The following is a 15,408-nucleotide window of genomic DNA, read 5'->3' as shown; positions in this document are numbered from 1 at the left end:
CAGCAGAGAGTTTTCTCCCTGATTCCCATTGACTCCAGTTTCGCTAGGGCTCCTTGATGCCATACTCGGTCAAATGTTGCCTTGAAGTCATGGGCAGTCACTCCCATCTACAAGGCACAAGTTAGGATTGTGATGGAATGCTCTCTCCTTGTCTGGGTAAGTGTTCTCTACAGAGAACAGTTATCACTTTTAAATTATCAAGTGATCTAAACACCTTGTCTAACGTACAGAGAATTCAAACCTACTGTCTGTTAAAAAGTGTTTTGGCTTATGGATGTTGTGAGGAAAGTTACTAAGGGTTACCTATAGAGCACTGTATCTTTTTGGGGGGTTATCAGTGTTGGTCGTTGGTAAGATGTTTACTGTGGGTTTATAAAATGTTAACTGAAGTCATAGAAAAACATTGTTTTGTTTTTTAAAATACTTTAGATTTCTGTTGCATCACACGTGTAGTGGGGCCTTATGCTCCCGAAAAACCAAAATCTATTAAAAGTTGTGGGTCAGGTGAACTCCATGATATACTTTGGTGTTCCCTAAACCCTGGCCCATGACATATCAGACCCAGGGCAGCTGTTCAAGGACCACCACTTTCTCAGGGAACGAGAGGCAGTCAGTAAATATGAGCTTTGCCAGTAACATTTGCATGTTGAGAATTCATTAGAAGATTGAAAACATTTATCAGACTGTGGGATGTGTGGCTTAGACTGGAATTAATCAGCTTTCATTAATAATTGGAGATACTAATGGCTGCCGGAAAAAATAATTTCTGTCTCACTTCCTTTTTGAACAAACAAATGCTAATGTAGTAGAAAGCTCTGATGGTTAAATTTGAAAGGAAAGTCTGGAATATTGGCAGAAGTTGAAACTTTTCCTATTTTAATGCATCATGTGTACCTGATCACGCTGCTGTTTACACCTGACTCACCTGATGAAGGTGCTGCGCTCCGAAAGCTAGTGATTCCAAATAAACCTGTTGGACTTTAACCTGGTGTTGTAAGACTTCCTACTGTGCCCACCCCAGTCCAACGCCAGCATTTCCACATCATCACTGTTGTTTGTGTGACCTTGGGCAGAATCTTACGGAAGCAAGGGGATTCCCGGTCACCGGAAAGTCGACGTAATTCCCACTTTGTCTCTTTTCCAAAAGACCCTCCTAATTAAGTGTCACTCAGACACTGAACAGGCCCACGGCAGGCCTTACCCCAGGATCAAGGACCCCAGGCGCAGAACTCCTGCCTACCAAGAGCTGCCAGCCAATCAGAGGTCAGCAGTACCACAGGGAGGTGGCTGCTGCCAATACAACACCCATTCAAGGTCTCGGATTGAGGAGGGACCCAGGTACGAGTGAGTTTTTAAAACTCTTTGTCGAGCTTTAAGGGTATTTGTGGAGGCCAAAAAAGGATGTTAATAAGCCCAATTTCTCATCTCTAGAATCAGCCTTTTTCTACAAATAAAGACAAAAAAAAATGTTTTATGTTCCCAAGCACCAATTCGATTTGACGAGCAATACCATGCTTTATTATTCTCCAGCAAAACAGCTATAGATTTCACAACAAACATCTGTGCTCAACATGATAGGGTAGTTTAAACACAGCAATATAGCTTGCAAAAGTACAATCACCAATTACTTGGCAAAAACAAAACATTATTTTCTGGTTAATTTTTCTATACACTGCAACAGATTTATTGCAGAGCAAATGAGCAGAAATTGAACACATACCATCGAAATGCCACTCGTGCTTATCCAATGTGTCTTAATTAATTTACTACTCGCTGCTACGCTCGCAGCAGGATAACTAATGTTCAGATAGGCACTGATGGATATTGCTACCTGATCACTTTTTCTTAAAATACGCTTCATATTTCACAAAGAATTCTTATTTTTGGGAATGCACACTTATTTCTATTCTTAGTCTCACAAGTATTAATACAGCTGAATTCACATAACCACTCTGTCAAAATGCATAGACAGTGTTTTATATCTATGGTGTGAAAATGCTTGGGTGGAATTAGATCCCTGCATATCAATATTTCTATTAAAGTCTGCTGCAATCATTCTATTTACACCAGTATTGAAATGAAAACCCAATGGTGAACCTCTGCATGCAAATTAAAAAGCTTTTGACCCATTAGCGTATTTTCAATGCAAGTTTTGAATTGATTGATTGGATAATTAAATTTCCCTCAACCACCTCCTCCTTCCTCTACCTCTCCCCTTTTAAACAAGTCGCAGTGTGGTGCTTCAAAGACCCTGGGTAATGCTGCCAGTGTAACAGTATTATTAAGTTTTGACAGTAAAGATTGCACTCTGTTATGTGATGACAGTGTAGAGTGGTCCATTTCATGGTTGGCTCAATGGTGTATTTTCAGTCCAAGACACAGGGCCAGCTCAGACTTCTGGATTTTCCCATCTTTGTTCACATCACAGTGGCGCAAGAGAACTTCACGGAACTTGTCCAAGTCAACTCCAGTAATGCTCGACTGAACAAAACAAGCAAAACAAAGTTACTGAGACAGTAATGGTGCAACGTTGTATTGTAAATTTCACTTACACTACAAAGCGGCCAACAATCTTGTCTTTAATGACCCATGCATACTCGTAGCTGCATATCTCTATCCCTTTTACACATGACACAGACTTCCAACACATTGTGCTTAGGAAGCTCCCATCCAAAACAGGGAGCTTCATAAAATTATCAGAGTGATACAGGAAATGCATATTTGATGACCATTTTATGTTAATTGATACATATTAGTGATAGGTGCAAATTTCACCCATATAGAATGGCTGTTCAACAGTAAGTGATAATGACATAATGATGGTTTCCATCCAAGGGTGTTAAAGGAAGGGAGCACACTGTAGATGCCCCAATTGTAATCATTCCGAGTTCCCTAGATTCAGGTGTAGTCTCTCTGGATTGGAAAATTGAACATATCACTCCACGTTTTAAGAAGAGTGAAAGGGGGGAACCAGGAAATTACAGACCAGTCAGTCTAACATCTGTGGTGGGGAAATTTATGGAATCTATAATCAGGGATAGGGTAAATGAACACATCAAAAAATTTAGGTTGATCAGGGAGAGCCAGCATGAGTTCATGAAGGGAAGGTCAGGTCTGACAAATCTCACTGAACTTTTTGAAGAGGAAACTAAGGTAGCGGGCAGGGGAATGTCTATGAATGTTAGTGAAATGGGGCGGGATTCACTCCTACCCGGCGGGGCTGGGTCCCAGCGGGACGGAGTGGCATGAACCACTCCGGCGTCGGGCTGCCCTAAAGGTGCGGAATCCTCTGCACCTTCAGGGGCTAGGTCCACCCTGGAGTGGTTGGCACCCCACCGGCCGGCGGGAAAGGGGCTTGGCGCCATGCCAACCGGCGCCGAAGGGCCTCCCCTGGCCGGCGCCAGTCAGCACATGCGCAGGAGCGCCAGCGGGTGCTGGCATCATCCCCACGCATGCGCAGAGGGATTTGCTTCTGCACTGGGAATGGCGGAGGACCACAGCCTCCGCTGCGGAGCAATAGAGTGCCCCCACAGCACAGGCCCGCCCACCGTGGGGGCACTTCCCGGGGCTAGATCCCCCCGCACCCCCCCAAGAACCCCTGGAGCCTGTCCACGCCACCAGGTCCTGCCGGTAAGGGACCTACTTTAGATTACGGCGGCAGGACTGGCAACAGACGGCCGGGACTTTGGCCCATAGCGGGCCGGAGATTTCGGGCAGCCCGGCGCCCATTGAGTTGCACCGGATCCTGCCACTCTCCGAGGCGGGCAGCGCGACTCACGCCGGGCCGGTTTTTGGGGGGGCGGGAGGATTAGGAGGACGGCGGGAGCGGGGTTCACGCCGACCCCCTGCGATTCTCCCACCTGGCGGGGGGTCAAAGAATCCCGCCCATGGACTTCCAGAAGGCATTTGATAAAGTCCCACATAAGAGATTGTTAACTAAGTTGGAAGTCCATGGAGTGGAGGGCAAATTATTGACATGGTTAGGAAATTGGTTAAGTGGCAGGTGACAGAGAATAGGGATAATGAGTAATTACTCTAATTGGCAGGAGGTGACTTGTGGTGTTCCACAGGGATCTGTGTCGGGGCCTCAATTATTCACACTATTCATTAATGACTTGGATGATGGCATAGAAAATCATATATCCAAGTTTGTGGATGATACAAAGTTAGGTGGCATTGTGGATAGCCTAAATAATAGCACAGAATTGCAAGGCGATATTAACAGACTAGGTGAATGGGTAACATTATGGCAGATGGAATTCAATGTAAGCAAGTGTGAGGTTATCCATTTTGGACCAAAAAGGATAGAGCAGGGTACTTTTCCAAATGGGAATAGGTTATGTACAGTAGATGTCCAAAGAGACCTGGGGGGTTCAGGTGCATAGATCCTTAAAATGAACAAATGCACAAAATAATCAGAAAGGTAAATGGAATGCTAGCCTTTATATCTAGAGGATTGGAATACAAAGACATAGGGGTTGTACTGCAGCTATACAAAACCCTGGTTAGACCCCACTTGGAGTACTGTGAGCAGTTCTGGGCACTACACCTCAAGAAAGATATTTTGGCCTTGGAGGAAGTTCTGGGCACCACACCTAAGGAAGGATACTTTAGCCTTGGGGGGAGTGCAACGTAGGTTTACAAAAATGATACCTGGACTACAGGGGTTAAGTTATAAGGTGGGATTACACAAATTAGACCTGTTTTCACTGCCTTTTCCTGAATTTAGAAGGTTATGGGGTGATCTGATCAAAGTCCTCAAGATATTAACAGGAAAAGGCTGTATAGATAAAAATAATCTATTTCCACTGGTTGGTGATTCTAAAACTAGGGGGCATAGTCTTTTAGGGCCAGACCATTCAAGAGAGATGTTGGGAAGAACGTCTTCACTCAAAGGGTGGCAGAGGTTTGGAACTCTCCCACAAACAGCAGTTGAAGCCAGATCAGTTGTTAATTTTAAATCTGAGGTAGATAGATTTCTGTTCAGCCAAGATTTTAAGGCACTTGGGCCAAAGGCAGGATGTGGAGTTAGGCCACAGATCAACCATGATCTCATTGAATGGCGGAACAGGCTTGAGGGGCTGAATGACCTACACCTGTTTCTATGTAACAAAGGACAGCTTTATCTGAAAGCAAACACATGAAAACAAGATACAGACTCATACTTGGCGAACAAAAATATAAATCAAAATGAGGACAGAGTTCATGATCTGAAGTTGTTGAGCTCACTGTTGAGCCCAGGGGGCTGTAAAGTGTCAATGCTGGGCCAATGCTTTGTTTCTTTATTACCATCATTACCACTCCTTTTGTTCCATGACGGCTCTGTCATTTAATCTTGCTCACCCTCTAACCTATCCCTGACCTCTCCTTTTGTTCTATGTGACGCCCTCAATGAATGGTTCAAGAGGGTCCTCCACCAACTTAGCTAAGTATGGGTATTAAATGTTGGCCGTGCCAATTTCTCAAGAACAAATCAAAAAGCTCTTACTTAAATATCAGTTTTTGACACCACTTTTGAATAATCTTAGCCAAATAATCTTCAAGAATGTGCCTTTCTTGCTTTATCTGAATCATCTAGGCAGCAAATCCTACTTTCTGTTTATATTGGTGCCATTATTGTTAATACTTATGGAATACTTGTAGAGGAAACATAAATTCAATTGAAATTCTGGTTGCTGTGAGCTGGTGTATGATTTAAACATCATTTTTATTAATTGAAATGTTAATTCACTTTTGTGGAATCTCACCTTCACCAACTCCATCATATCCTTGACAAATCCATCCACTTCAGGACCTTCCAGAGCTCCCGTTTTACTCTGCAATGTAACAAACAGTTGGGATTCAACAAAAGATTTGGTGATAATTTATTCTTCCTGCATAACAAGTTCAAATGAGGGCGGCCTAGCAATTCATTTGATCACTTGGCTCCAGAACACCAACTCTATTGTCCACCATCTTTACAGAATACAGCTGTTTGTAGATAAACCCCAATGCACTCTGCTCCAGCTGTATTATCATGTTACAGTTTGAAAAACAGGAACCTTGCTTATTCATTGCTCTGGCTGTCAATCCCATTGTACAAATTGCAATCAGAAACCAGATTTATAGCATGACATATTCAATATCCTGCATGTGTGTGGGGGATTCACCCAAAATCCAGCACCTACTCTCAACAATGGTGTCAGTTTTAATGAACAATTTCAATTAGTGGGCAGCACGGTAGCACAATGGTTAGCATTGTTGCTTCATAGCGGCAGGGTTCCAGGTTCGATTCCCGGCTTGGGTTATTGTCTGTGCGGAGTCTGCATGTTCCCCTTGTGTCTATGTAGGTTTCCTCCGGGTGTTCCGGTTTCCTCCCACAAGTCCCAAAAGACGTGCTGTTAAGTGAATTGGACATTCTGAATTCTCCCTCTGTGTACTCGAACAGGCGCCGGACTGTGGCGACTAGGGGATTTTCACAGTAACTTCATTGCAGTGTTAATGTAAGCCTACTTGTGACAATAAAGATTATTTTATTCTATTCAGTGCTGTGGTATTTCAGTTTGATGACAAGAGCTCAACCACATCTGCCTATCTTAGCGTTATTTAATTAACAGACAGTTTAGTCCTGTTTCCCTTTTTTGCTGATCCATTGGGCAGAATTGTAACATATGCACACGCAGCGAGGGTGGGGTAGGGTATGATGGTGGAGGGTGAAGGCCAGGAAGCAGATCATGAGATGGGTTTGTTGTGCCTGGTTAACTGGGCATTAGCACCCCACTTCCAGGTTTCCCAGTCAGTCGTCGAGTGCAGGGATGGTGCCGTGCCTGTCACTGGAAAAACTTCTAAAGGGACCCTGGCAGGAATCAGACTGGCTACATTCTAGTCATTCCTGAGGTTTTAGCAAACACAAAAGTGGAAGCACGACGTGGGACGGCTGCATCCCGCTCCACCCCCTGCTCTCTGACTCTTCCATGGAGATCCTGCTGTGGGATGTGGAGGCCAGCAAAGGTATATTTATGACTCGGTGTCAAAAGAAGTTCAATGAAATCAAGCGGGCAGGAAAGGTAAGTGGCATCTCACTTTCAGATGTCAACCCCCAAATTCTGACTGTCCCATCATTGTCCTGTACAACACCCCTCAAGCCAATCATTCCTCTCTTTCCCTCTCTGTCTCACATTTACAGAAGCACTTTAGAGAGAGTGGAGGGGTCCATCTCAAATATGAGTGCCGTGAAATCACAGGTATTTGCACTGACATTCACCCCCATTGTGAATCAGACACGCCAGGCAACCAAATGCATGTTTGACCTGACCCATGGCCTATCACTCTGTCTGTCAGTTTAAATAGGAGGGAGGCAAGCCTCGCCTTGGCTGTTCAACAACTCAATGAAGTGCTCTTGGCTACCTGGCACGTGATGGGTCATGAGAGGTTTGTGGCTGTAATACTTCAGTGAAGTGACCAAATACCATTGTAAGAGTGAATTAAAAGGTTTAGTAAAAGGGGGAGTAGATCTAACACCCGTGCATTAGAGTAAAATCACATGCTAGTCAAATGCTTATACCTCAAGGGTCTCATATCAGCAGAACCTGCCAGCAAGGTTGTTTACTTGTTTAGAAGAACAGGCAGTTTCTAGATTACAAACAAGCTTTCTGGTGAAGGTTTAATAATAAACCTTCATAGGCAAGATCAGAATTTTAAAACAATGTTGTGTACTGGCTAACTGTAAACAGTCTGTATCTGTGACTTGAAGCAGGAGGGCCCACCCCCAAACTGAGCCTGCAGCCAATGTTAACCTGGTGGCCTTAATTGCCACCAATTGGCCACTGAAGGAGCTCAATTGGCCCAAAAACCGACCCACCACTGGTAAAGTCCAAGTGGAGGCAAACAGGCATGGTCCCCGCCCCCTGTCAGCCACCCAATTTTAGGTGTCCCTCCCTCCCTGCCTGACCAATCCCCGGGGAGAGATGGAGGCATAACATTCTGACCAAGCAGAGAGAGATAGAAAGATTAGATTAATTAAGAGACAGGAAAAGAAACACAAAGGAAAAATAACAAAACAAAATTAATTTTTAAAAACCTTCAGCAACAATTTACTGCCCGTAGAAATGAGACGCCACAGTTTAAATTGTTCCTTTTCCGGGTTGGAGAAATTAGACTGGCGCCACTTCCGCTTCCTTGATTCTTGCTGGTTCCCACACGATTACAATTCAAATGATAAGTACTGGGGTGTGCATGGAGACACATACAATCATATAGCAGGAGAAGCTTTTCAGTGGTGAAACCCACCATCAGCTAAAATGCAGCAGGTATGGACTAGGTATTAAAGAGCCTCCTGGTCTGAGAGGCTCTGCATCATGGTCCGAATGTTCCTGCCCAAATATATCGCCATTGCAGTAGGAATGCGCGGCATGGTGGCACAGTGATTAGCACTGCTGCCTCACAGCTCCAGGGATCCGGTTTCAATTTCAGACTCGGGTGACTGTCTGTGTGGAGTTTGCACTTCCTCCCTGTGTCTGTGTGGTTTCCTCCCACAGTCCAATGATGTGCAGGTTAGGTGGATTAGCCATGCTAAATTGCCCCTTAGTGTCCAAAAGGTTAGGTGGGGTTACTGGGTTACGGGGATAGGGTGGAAACGTGGGCTTATGTAGGGTGCTCTTTCCAAGGATCAGTGCAGACTCGATGGGCCGAATGGCCTCTTTCCACACTGTAAATTCTATGATAAAAGCAGAACCCTGTTTAACTGGAGAGAAAATGCAGTAATCTGTGATGCAGAGGAATCTGGGGGCCCTAGTAAATGAATCACTAGACATTAGTGTGACGGTACAGCAAATGATGAGACGGGTAAATGGAGTGTTGGCCATTATTGCAAGGAGGATGGAGTATAATAGTACGGGGAGTCCAGGGTTATGGGAAGACAGTTAGGGAAGTGGAACTAAGGCCACAGTCAGATCGGCCATGATCTCATTGAATGGTGGAATAGGCAAATGGTCGATTCCTGTGATCTTTGATCTTACGATCTAAGTGGGGCAACCAATTGACACACAGCAAATTCCCAGCAGCAACATGATCACAATGAGACTGCCTGTTTTAGGTACTGGGTTAAATTTAGTTCATTTGTGTGATTATGTATGAAATTACACTGGACTTCCTATTTTGTTGGAAATCTGAATGCACACGTACACAAAATACAAACACTTTGGAGTAAAATATTTGAGTAAAAAGATAAAACCCACCACATCATAATGTGAGAAAATCTTCTCAAAGTCTTTCTGTCTGTCCTTCAGGCTACAGGCCTATATACAAAAAAGAAAAAAATAATGTCAAACATCAGTGGTTTTCTTTTAAAAGTTGCTTGATATGTCAAAATTCTGGTGCACCAAAATAAAGTTGGTGATCTTGAAAATTAAATACATAATAGTTGTACAATCGCACTAAATGGGTTTCATTTAGAATAATTCTAAATGTGTTTTTTTTAAAAATAGGTAAAAACATTTTCCCAAAAGCAAGAATAATATGAAAGCAGGCCAACACAAACATGTAATCCCATTCGTATCCCGCTGTGTGATCCATTTCAATGTATTTTTGATGCAGAGAGCATTATGGCAGCCTTTTCCCAAGCAATCCTGGCTGCAGAAAGCCCCAGCCTTTGTAGCCAATTCAACAGTGACGTTGGGAATTGCTTGGGAAATGGCTGCCAGAATGCTCTCTGCATCAGGTAATTGTACAGGCCGCGAAGGAGAAAAATACATTGAAATGGGTCACATAGCGGGATACAAATGGGATTACATGTTTGCAACACATTAAAAGCAAAATACTACAGATGCTGAACTCTGAAGTGAAAACAGGAAGGGCTGGAAATATTCAGCAAGACCGGCAGCATGTGTGGAGAGGGAAACAGAATTAACGTTTCCAGTCAAATATGAGTCTTCTTCAGGATTGAAGGAGGGTAGAAATGTGATGGGTTTTATGCCATCAAAAGGGCAAGGGGGAAGACAGGGAATGTCTGGGATAGTGCAAGGGGTGGGAGAGGTTGAGTGTCAAAGACGGTAAGGGAGATAAAGGAATCCCCATCTCAACCGATTCATACGCCCTCCTGGAGATGACTGAGCTGGATCTTCTGTGGGAGGGGAAATGTGCAGCCGCGAGTCCCTGACATTGTAAACGCTGTAACCTTTTGAAGAGGCTGTACAGAATTCGGAAGAAAACTCATAATCTGACAATTCAACCAATGATCTGAAAGAATTTCATTACTGGGGCTACTACTTTCTGATGACAGCTTGGGTTTATTAAATGGCATTTCCAGAGTCTCACCAGTTTAGCTTTGGATCACAGTCTACAATTTAACCCCTTTGTGAGGAAAGCTGTAATTCTTGCCTGTGATGTGAAAACAGATAGTTCTGCTGAGAGTGCAGTGGAGTGGGGGCTTGTACCAATCAACATGCTGGAAATGAAAACTTAAAAGAATAACAAATTTAGAGTATGAATACATAGCCATAACAGCAACAATGCATTGATAAGAAGCAAGCAAACGTCTCCACAATTTTTGCTATGCGATGCTCCAACTGCCTGGAGCTTGTGCTCATTAAACATTCAAGGTAACTACATTAAAGGCTTCATGCAATCTGGTACAATGGCCTTAAAAACTTCAAACTAGGAATAGGCAAGCTGAGATCATTGTTTAGCAAAGTATCTGGTGAAATACTTTCCAAAGCTGGACCTCAGTTCACACATTACTTTGAGGTGAGTGCAACATACATAACCCTAACCTTTCACAGCATTGCGCTGGCCCTGTTGTGATGAATGACACACTGCTGGGACTGTAGGTCTGGTCTGCTCCTGCTCTTTCCAGAAGGACAGCACTGTGCTGGGTGCTCATGCAGGCCTCCACCTCCAGGCACTGACCACTACTGTCACCAGAATTGGCGAGTGCTTCTGCTCCTGGCAGCTGACACCGCTGTCTGCAAGGACTCTGCAAGTTCGACCTCTGGCAAGTCCCCCCCCCCCCCCCCCCCCTCCCAACCAATAAATTCTGGTGGAGAGGAAACCCGAGACACTACACGTGTAGTGTCTCCCACCCGCCCTCCTCCTCTAACCTAATAATAAGACCCATTGGTGTAAGGTAAGTGCCATATTATATTATTATATTATTAGCATTGTGCAGGTCAAGGATCGGAGGTGGAGGAGCAGTCTCTGTCAGCGAGAGAACCTGAGAACATCTCAGACACTCAGAAGGTAAGAAGGTAAGTAAGTGATTTTTACTTTTATACCTTTTTTCAAATTGTGTGTGTCGGGGGGAAACTGAAGTGACATCACAGAAAAGCTGTGACCTGAGTGGCTGGTTGGGATTCTAACCTAAATTAAAAAAAAAAAAAAATTTGAGTATTTGGGAACTAATTAAACATAATAACTTAATTATAATTTAGAGGATATCTAAGCCAGAGATCGGAGAATATTATAGTTAGCTATCGCATTTCTATTAGAAATCTAGTGCTAGGAAACAGATAGTTGACAGTAACTTTGCAATTTAAAAAAAAGTATTTAAAAAAAAAAAGACAAATTTTAATTTTAATTAATTGACGCAATGTCAGTTAGAGGGGTGCTGTGCTCTGACTGTGAGATGTGGCAGGTACGGGAGGCTTCCAGCGTCCCGGATGGCTTCATCTGCAGAAAGTGCACCCAACTGCAGCTCCTCACAGACCGCATGGTTCGGTTGGAGCAGCAATTGGATGCACTTAGGAGCATGCAGGTGGCGGAAAGCGTCATAGATCGCAGTTATGTAAATGTGGTCACACCCAAGGTGCAGGCAGAGAAATGGGTGACCACCAGAAAGGGCAGGCAGTCAGTGCAGGAATCCCCTGTGGTTGTCCCCCTCTCGAACAGATATACCCCTTTGGATACTGTCGGGGGGGATAGCCTATCAGGGGAAAACAGCAGCAGCCAGAGCAGTGGCACCACGGCTGGCTCTGATGTTCAGAAGGGAGGGTCAAAGCGCAGAAGAGTAATAGTAATAGGGGACTCTATAGTCAGGGGCACAGATAGGCGCTTCTGTGGACGTGAAAGAGACTCCAGGATGGTATGTTGCCTCCCTGGTGCCAGGGTCCAGGATGTCCCCGAACGGGTAGAGGGAATCCTGAAGGGGGAGGGCAAACAGGCAGAGGTTGTTGTACATATTGGTACTAACGACATAGGCAGGAAGGGGCATGAGGTCCTGCAGCAGGAGTTCAGGGAGCTAGGCAGAAAGTTAAAAGACAGGACCTCGAGGGTTGTAATCTCGGGATTACTCCCTGTGCCACGTGCCAGTGAGGCTAGAAATAGGAAGATAGAGCAGACAAACACGTGGCTAAACAGCTGGTGTAGGAGGGAGGGTTTCCGTTATCTGGACCACTGGGAGCTCTTCCGGGGCAGGTGTGACCTGTATAAGATGGACGGGTTGCATCTAAACCGGAGAGGCATAAATATCCTGGCCGCGAGGTTTGCTAGTGTCACACGGGAGGGTTTAAACTAGTATGGCAGGGGGGTGGGCACGGGAGCAATAGGTCAGAAGGTGAGAGCATTGAGGGAGAACTAGGGAATAGGGACAGTGTGGTTCTGAGGCAGAGCAGACGCAGAGAAGTTGCTGAACACAGCGGGTCTGGTGGCCTGAAGTGCATATGTTTTAATGCAAGGAGCATTACGGGTAAGGCAGATGAACTTAGAGCTTGGATTACTACTTGGAACTATGATGTTGTTGCCATTACAGAGACCTGGTTGAGGGAAGGGCAGGATTGGCAGCTAAACGTTCCAGGATTTAGATGTTTCAGGCGGGATAGAGGGGGATGTAAAAGGGGAGGCGGAGTTGCGCTACTTGTTCGGGAGAATATCACAGCTATACTGCGAGAGGACACCTCCGAGGGCAGTGAGGCTATATGGGTAGAAATCAGGAATAGGAAGGGTGCAGTCACAATGTTGGGGGTATACTACAGGCCTCCCAACAGCCAGCGGGAGATGGAGGAGCAGATAGGTAGACAGATTTTGGAAAAGAGTAAAAACAACAGGGTTGTGGTGATGGGAGACTTCAACTTCCCCAATATTGACTGGGACTCACTTAGTGCCAGGGGCTTAGACGGGGCGGAGTTTGTAAGGAGCATCCAGGAGGGCTTCTTAAAACAATATGTAAACAGTCCAACTAGGGAAGGGGCGGTACTGGACCTGGTATTGGGGAATGAGCCCGGCCAGGTGGTAGATGTTTCAGTAGGGGAGCATTTCGGTAACAGTGACCACAATTCAGTAAGTTTTAAAGTACTGGTGGACAAGGATAAGAGTGGTCCGAGGATGAATGTGCTAAATTGGGGGAAGGCTAATTATAACAATATTAGGCGGGAACTGAAGAACATAGATTGGGGGCGGATGTTTGAGGGCAAATCAACATCTGACATGTGGGAGCCTTTCAAGTGTCAGTTGAAAGGAATACAGGACAGGCATGTTCCTGTGAGGAGGAAAGATAAATACGGCAATTTTCGGGAACCTTGGATGACGAGTGATATTGTAGGCCTCGTCAAAAAGAAAAAGGAGGCATTTGTCAGGGCTAAAAGGCTGGGAACAGACGAAGCCTGTGTGGCATATAAGGAAAGTAGGAAGGAACTTAAGCAAGGAGTCAGGTGGGCTAGAAGGGGTCATGAAAAGTCATTGGCAAATAGGGTTAAGGAAAATCCCAAGGCTTTTTACACGTACATAAAAAGCAAGAGGGTAGCCAGGGAAAGGGTTGGCCCACTGAAGGATAGGCAAGGGAATCTATGTGTGGAGCCAGAGGAAATGGGCGAGGTACTAAATGAATACTTTGCATCAGTATTCACCAAAGAGAAGGAATTGGTAGATGTTGAGTCTGGAGAAGGGGGTGTAGATAGCCTGGGTCACATTGTGATCCAAAAAGACGAGGTGTTGGGTGTCTTAAAAAATATTAAGGTAGATAAGTCCCCAGGGCCGGATGGGATCTACCCCAGAATACTGAAGGAGGCTGGAGAGGAAATTGCTGAGGCCTTGACAGAAATCTTTGGATCCTCGCTGTCTTCAGGGGATGTCCCGGAGGACTGGAGAATAGCCAATGTTGTTCCTCTGTTTAAGAAGGGTAGCAAGGATAATCCCGGGAACTACAGGCCGGTGAGCCTTACTTCAGTGGTAGGGAAATTACGGGAGAGAATTCTTCGAGACAGGATCTACTCCCATTTGGAAGCAAATGGACGTATTAGTGAGAGGCAGCACGGTTTTGTGAAGGGAAGGTCGTGTCTCACTAACTTGATAGAGTTTTTCGAGGAGGTCACTAAGATGATTGATGCAGGTAGGGCAGTAGATGTTGTCTATATGGACTTCAGTAAGGCCTTTGACAAGGTCCCTCATGGTAGACTAGTACAAAAGGTGAAGTCACACGGGATCAGGGGTGAACTGGCAAGGTGGATACAGAACTGGCTAGGCCATAGAAGGCAGAGGGTAGCAATGGAGGGATGCTTTTCTCATTGGAGGGCTGTGACCAGTGGTGTTCCACAGGGATCAGTGCTGGGACCTTTGCTCTTTGTAGTATATATAAATGATTTGGAGGAAAATGTAACTGGTCTGATTAGTAAGTTTGCAGACGACACAAAGGTTGGTGGAATTGCGGATAGCGATGAGAACTGTCTGAGGATACAGCAGGATTTAGATTGTCTGGAGACTTGGGCGGAGAGATGGCAGATGGAGTTTAATCCGGACAAATGTGAGGTAATGCATTTTGGAAGGGCTAATGCAGGTAGGGAATATACAGTGAATGGTAGAACCCTCAAGAGTATTGAAAGTCAAAGAGATCTAGGAGTACAGGTCCACAGGTCATTGAAAGGGGCAACACAGGTGGAGAAGGTAGTCAAGAAGGCATACGGCATGCTTGCCTTCATTGGCCGGGGCATTGAGTATAAGAATTGGCAAGTCATGTTGCAGCTGTATAGAACCTTAGTTAGGCCACACTTGGAGTATAGTGTTCAATTCTGGTCGCCACACTACCAGAAGGATGTGGAGGCTTTAGAGAGGGTGCAGAAGAGATTTACCAGAATGTTGCCTGGTATGGAGGGCATAAGCTATGAGGAGCGATTGAATAAACTCGGTTTGTTCTCACTGGAACGAAGGAGGTTGAGGGGCGACCTGATAGAGGTATACAAAATTATGAGGGGCATAGACAGAGTGGATAGTCAGAGGCTTTTCCCCAGGGTAGAGGGGTCAATTACTAGGGGGCATAGGTTTAAGGTGAGAGGGGCAAAGTTTAGAGTAGATGTACGAGGCAAGTTTTTTACGCAGAGGGTAGTGGGTGCCTGGAACTCACTACCGGAGGAGGTAGTGGAAGCAGGGACGATAGGGACATTTAAGGGGCATCTTGACAAATATATGAATAGGATGGGAATAGAAGGATACGGACCCAGGAAGTGT

At 45.1% G+C, this 15,408-nt stretch overlaps 1 protein-coding gene across 1 annotated transcript in view; it reads right to left on the bottom strand.

Annotated features, from left to right (window-relative positions):
• Positions 1 to 1,495: 1,495 nt before the first annotated feature.
• The window catches only part of scgn (secretagogin, EF-hand calcium binding protein), a 122,356-nt gene continuing 108,443 nt past the window's right edge, over positions 1,496 to 15,408 (bottom strand). The window contains exons 9-11 of the mRNA XM_072509652.1: positions 9,216 to 9,275; positions 5,748 to 5,816; positions 1,496 to 2,481 (exon numbers count right to left, since the gene is read on the bottom strand). Of these exons, the coding sequence (XP_072365753.1) occupies positions 2,353 to 2,481; positions 5,748 to 5,816; positions 9,216 to 9,275 (258 nt within the window). The 3' untranslated portion in view covers positions 1,496 to 2,352. The remainder of the gene's footprint in view (positions 2,482 to 5,747; positions 5,817 to 9,215; positions 9,276 to 15,408) is intronic.

The sequence above is a fragment of the Scyliorhinus torazame genome, chromosome 6, assembly GCF_047496885.1.
Source record: "Scyliorhinus torazame isolate Kashiwa2021f chromosome 6, sScyTor2.1, whole genome shotgun sequence".
Taxonomy (NCBI): Eukaryota; Metazoa; Chordata; class Chondrichthyes; order Carcharhiniformes; family Scyliorhinidae; genus Scyliorhinus; species Scyliorhinus torazame.
This window is presented reverse-complemented; position numbering and strand designations above follow the sequence as displayed.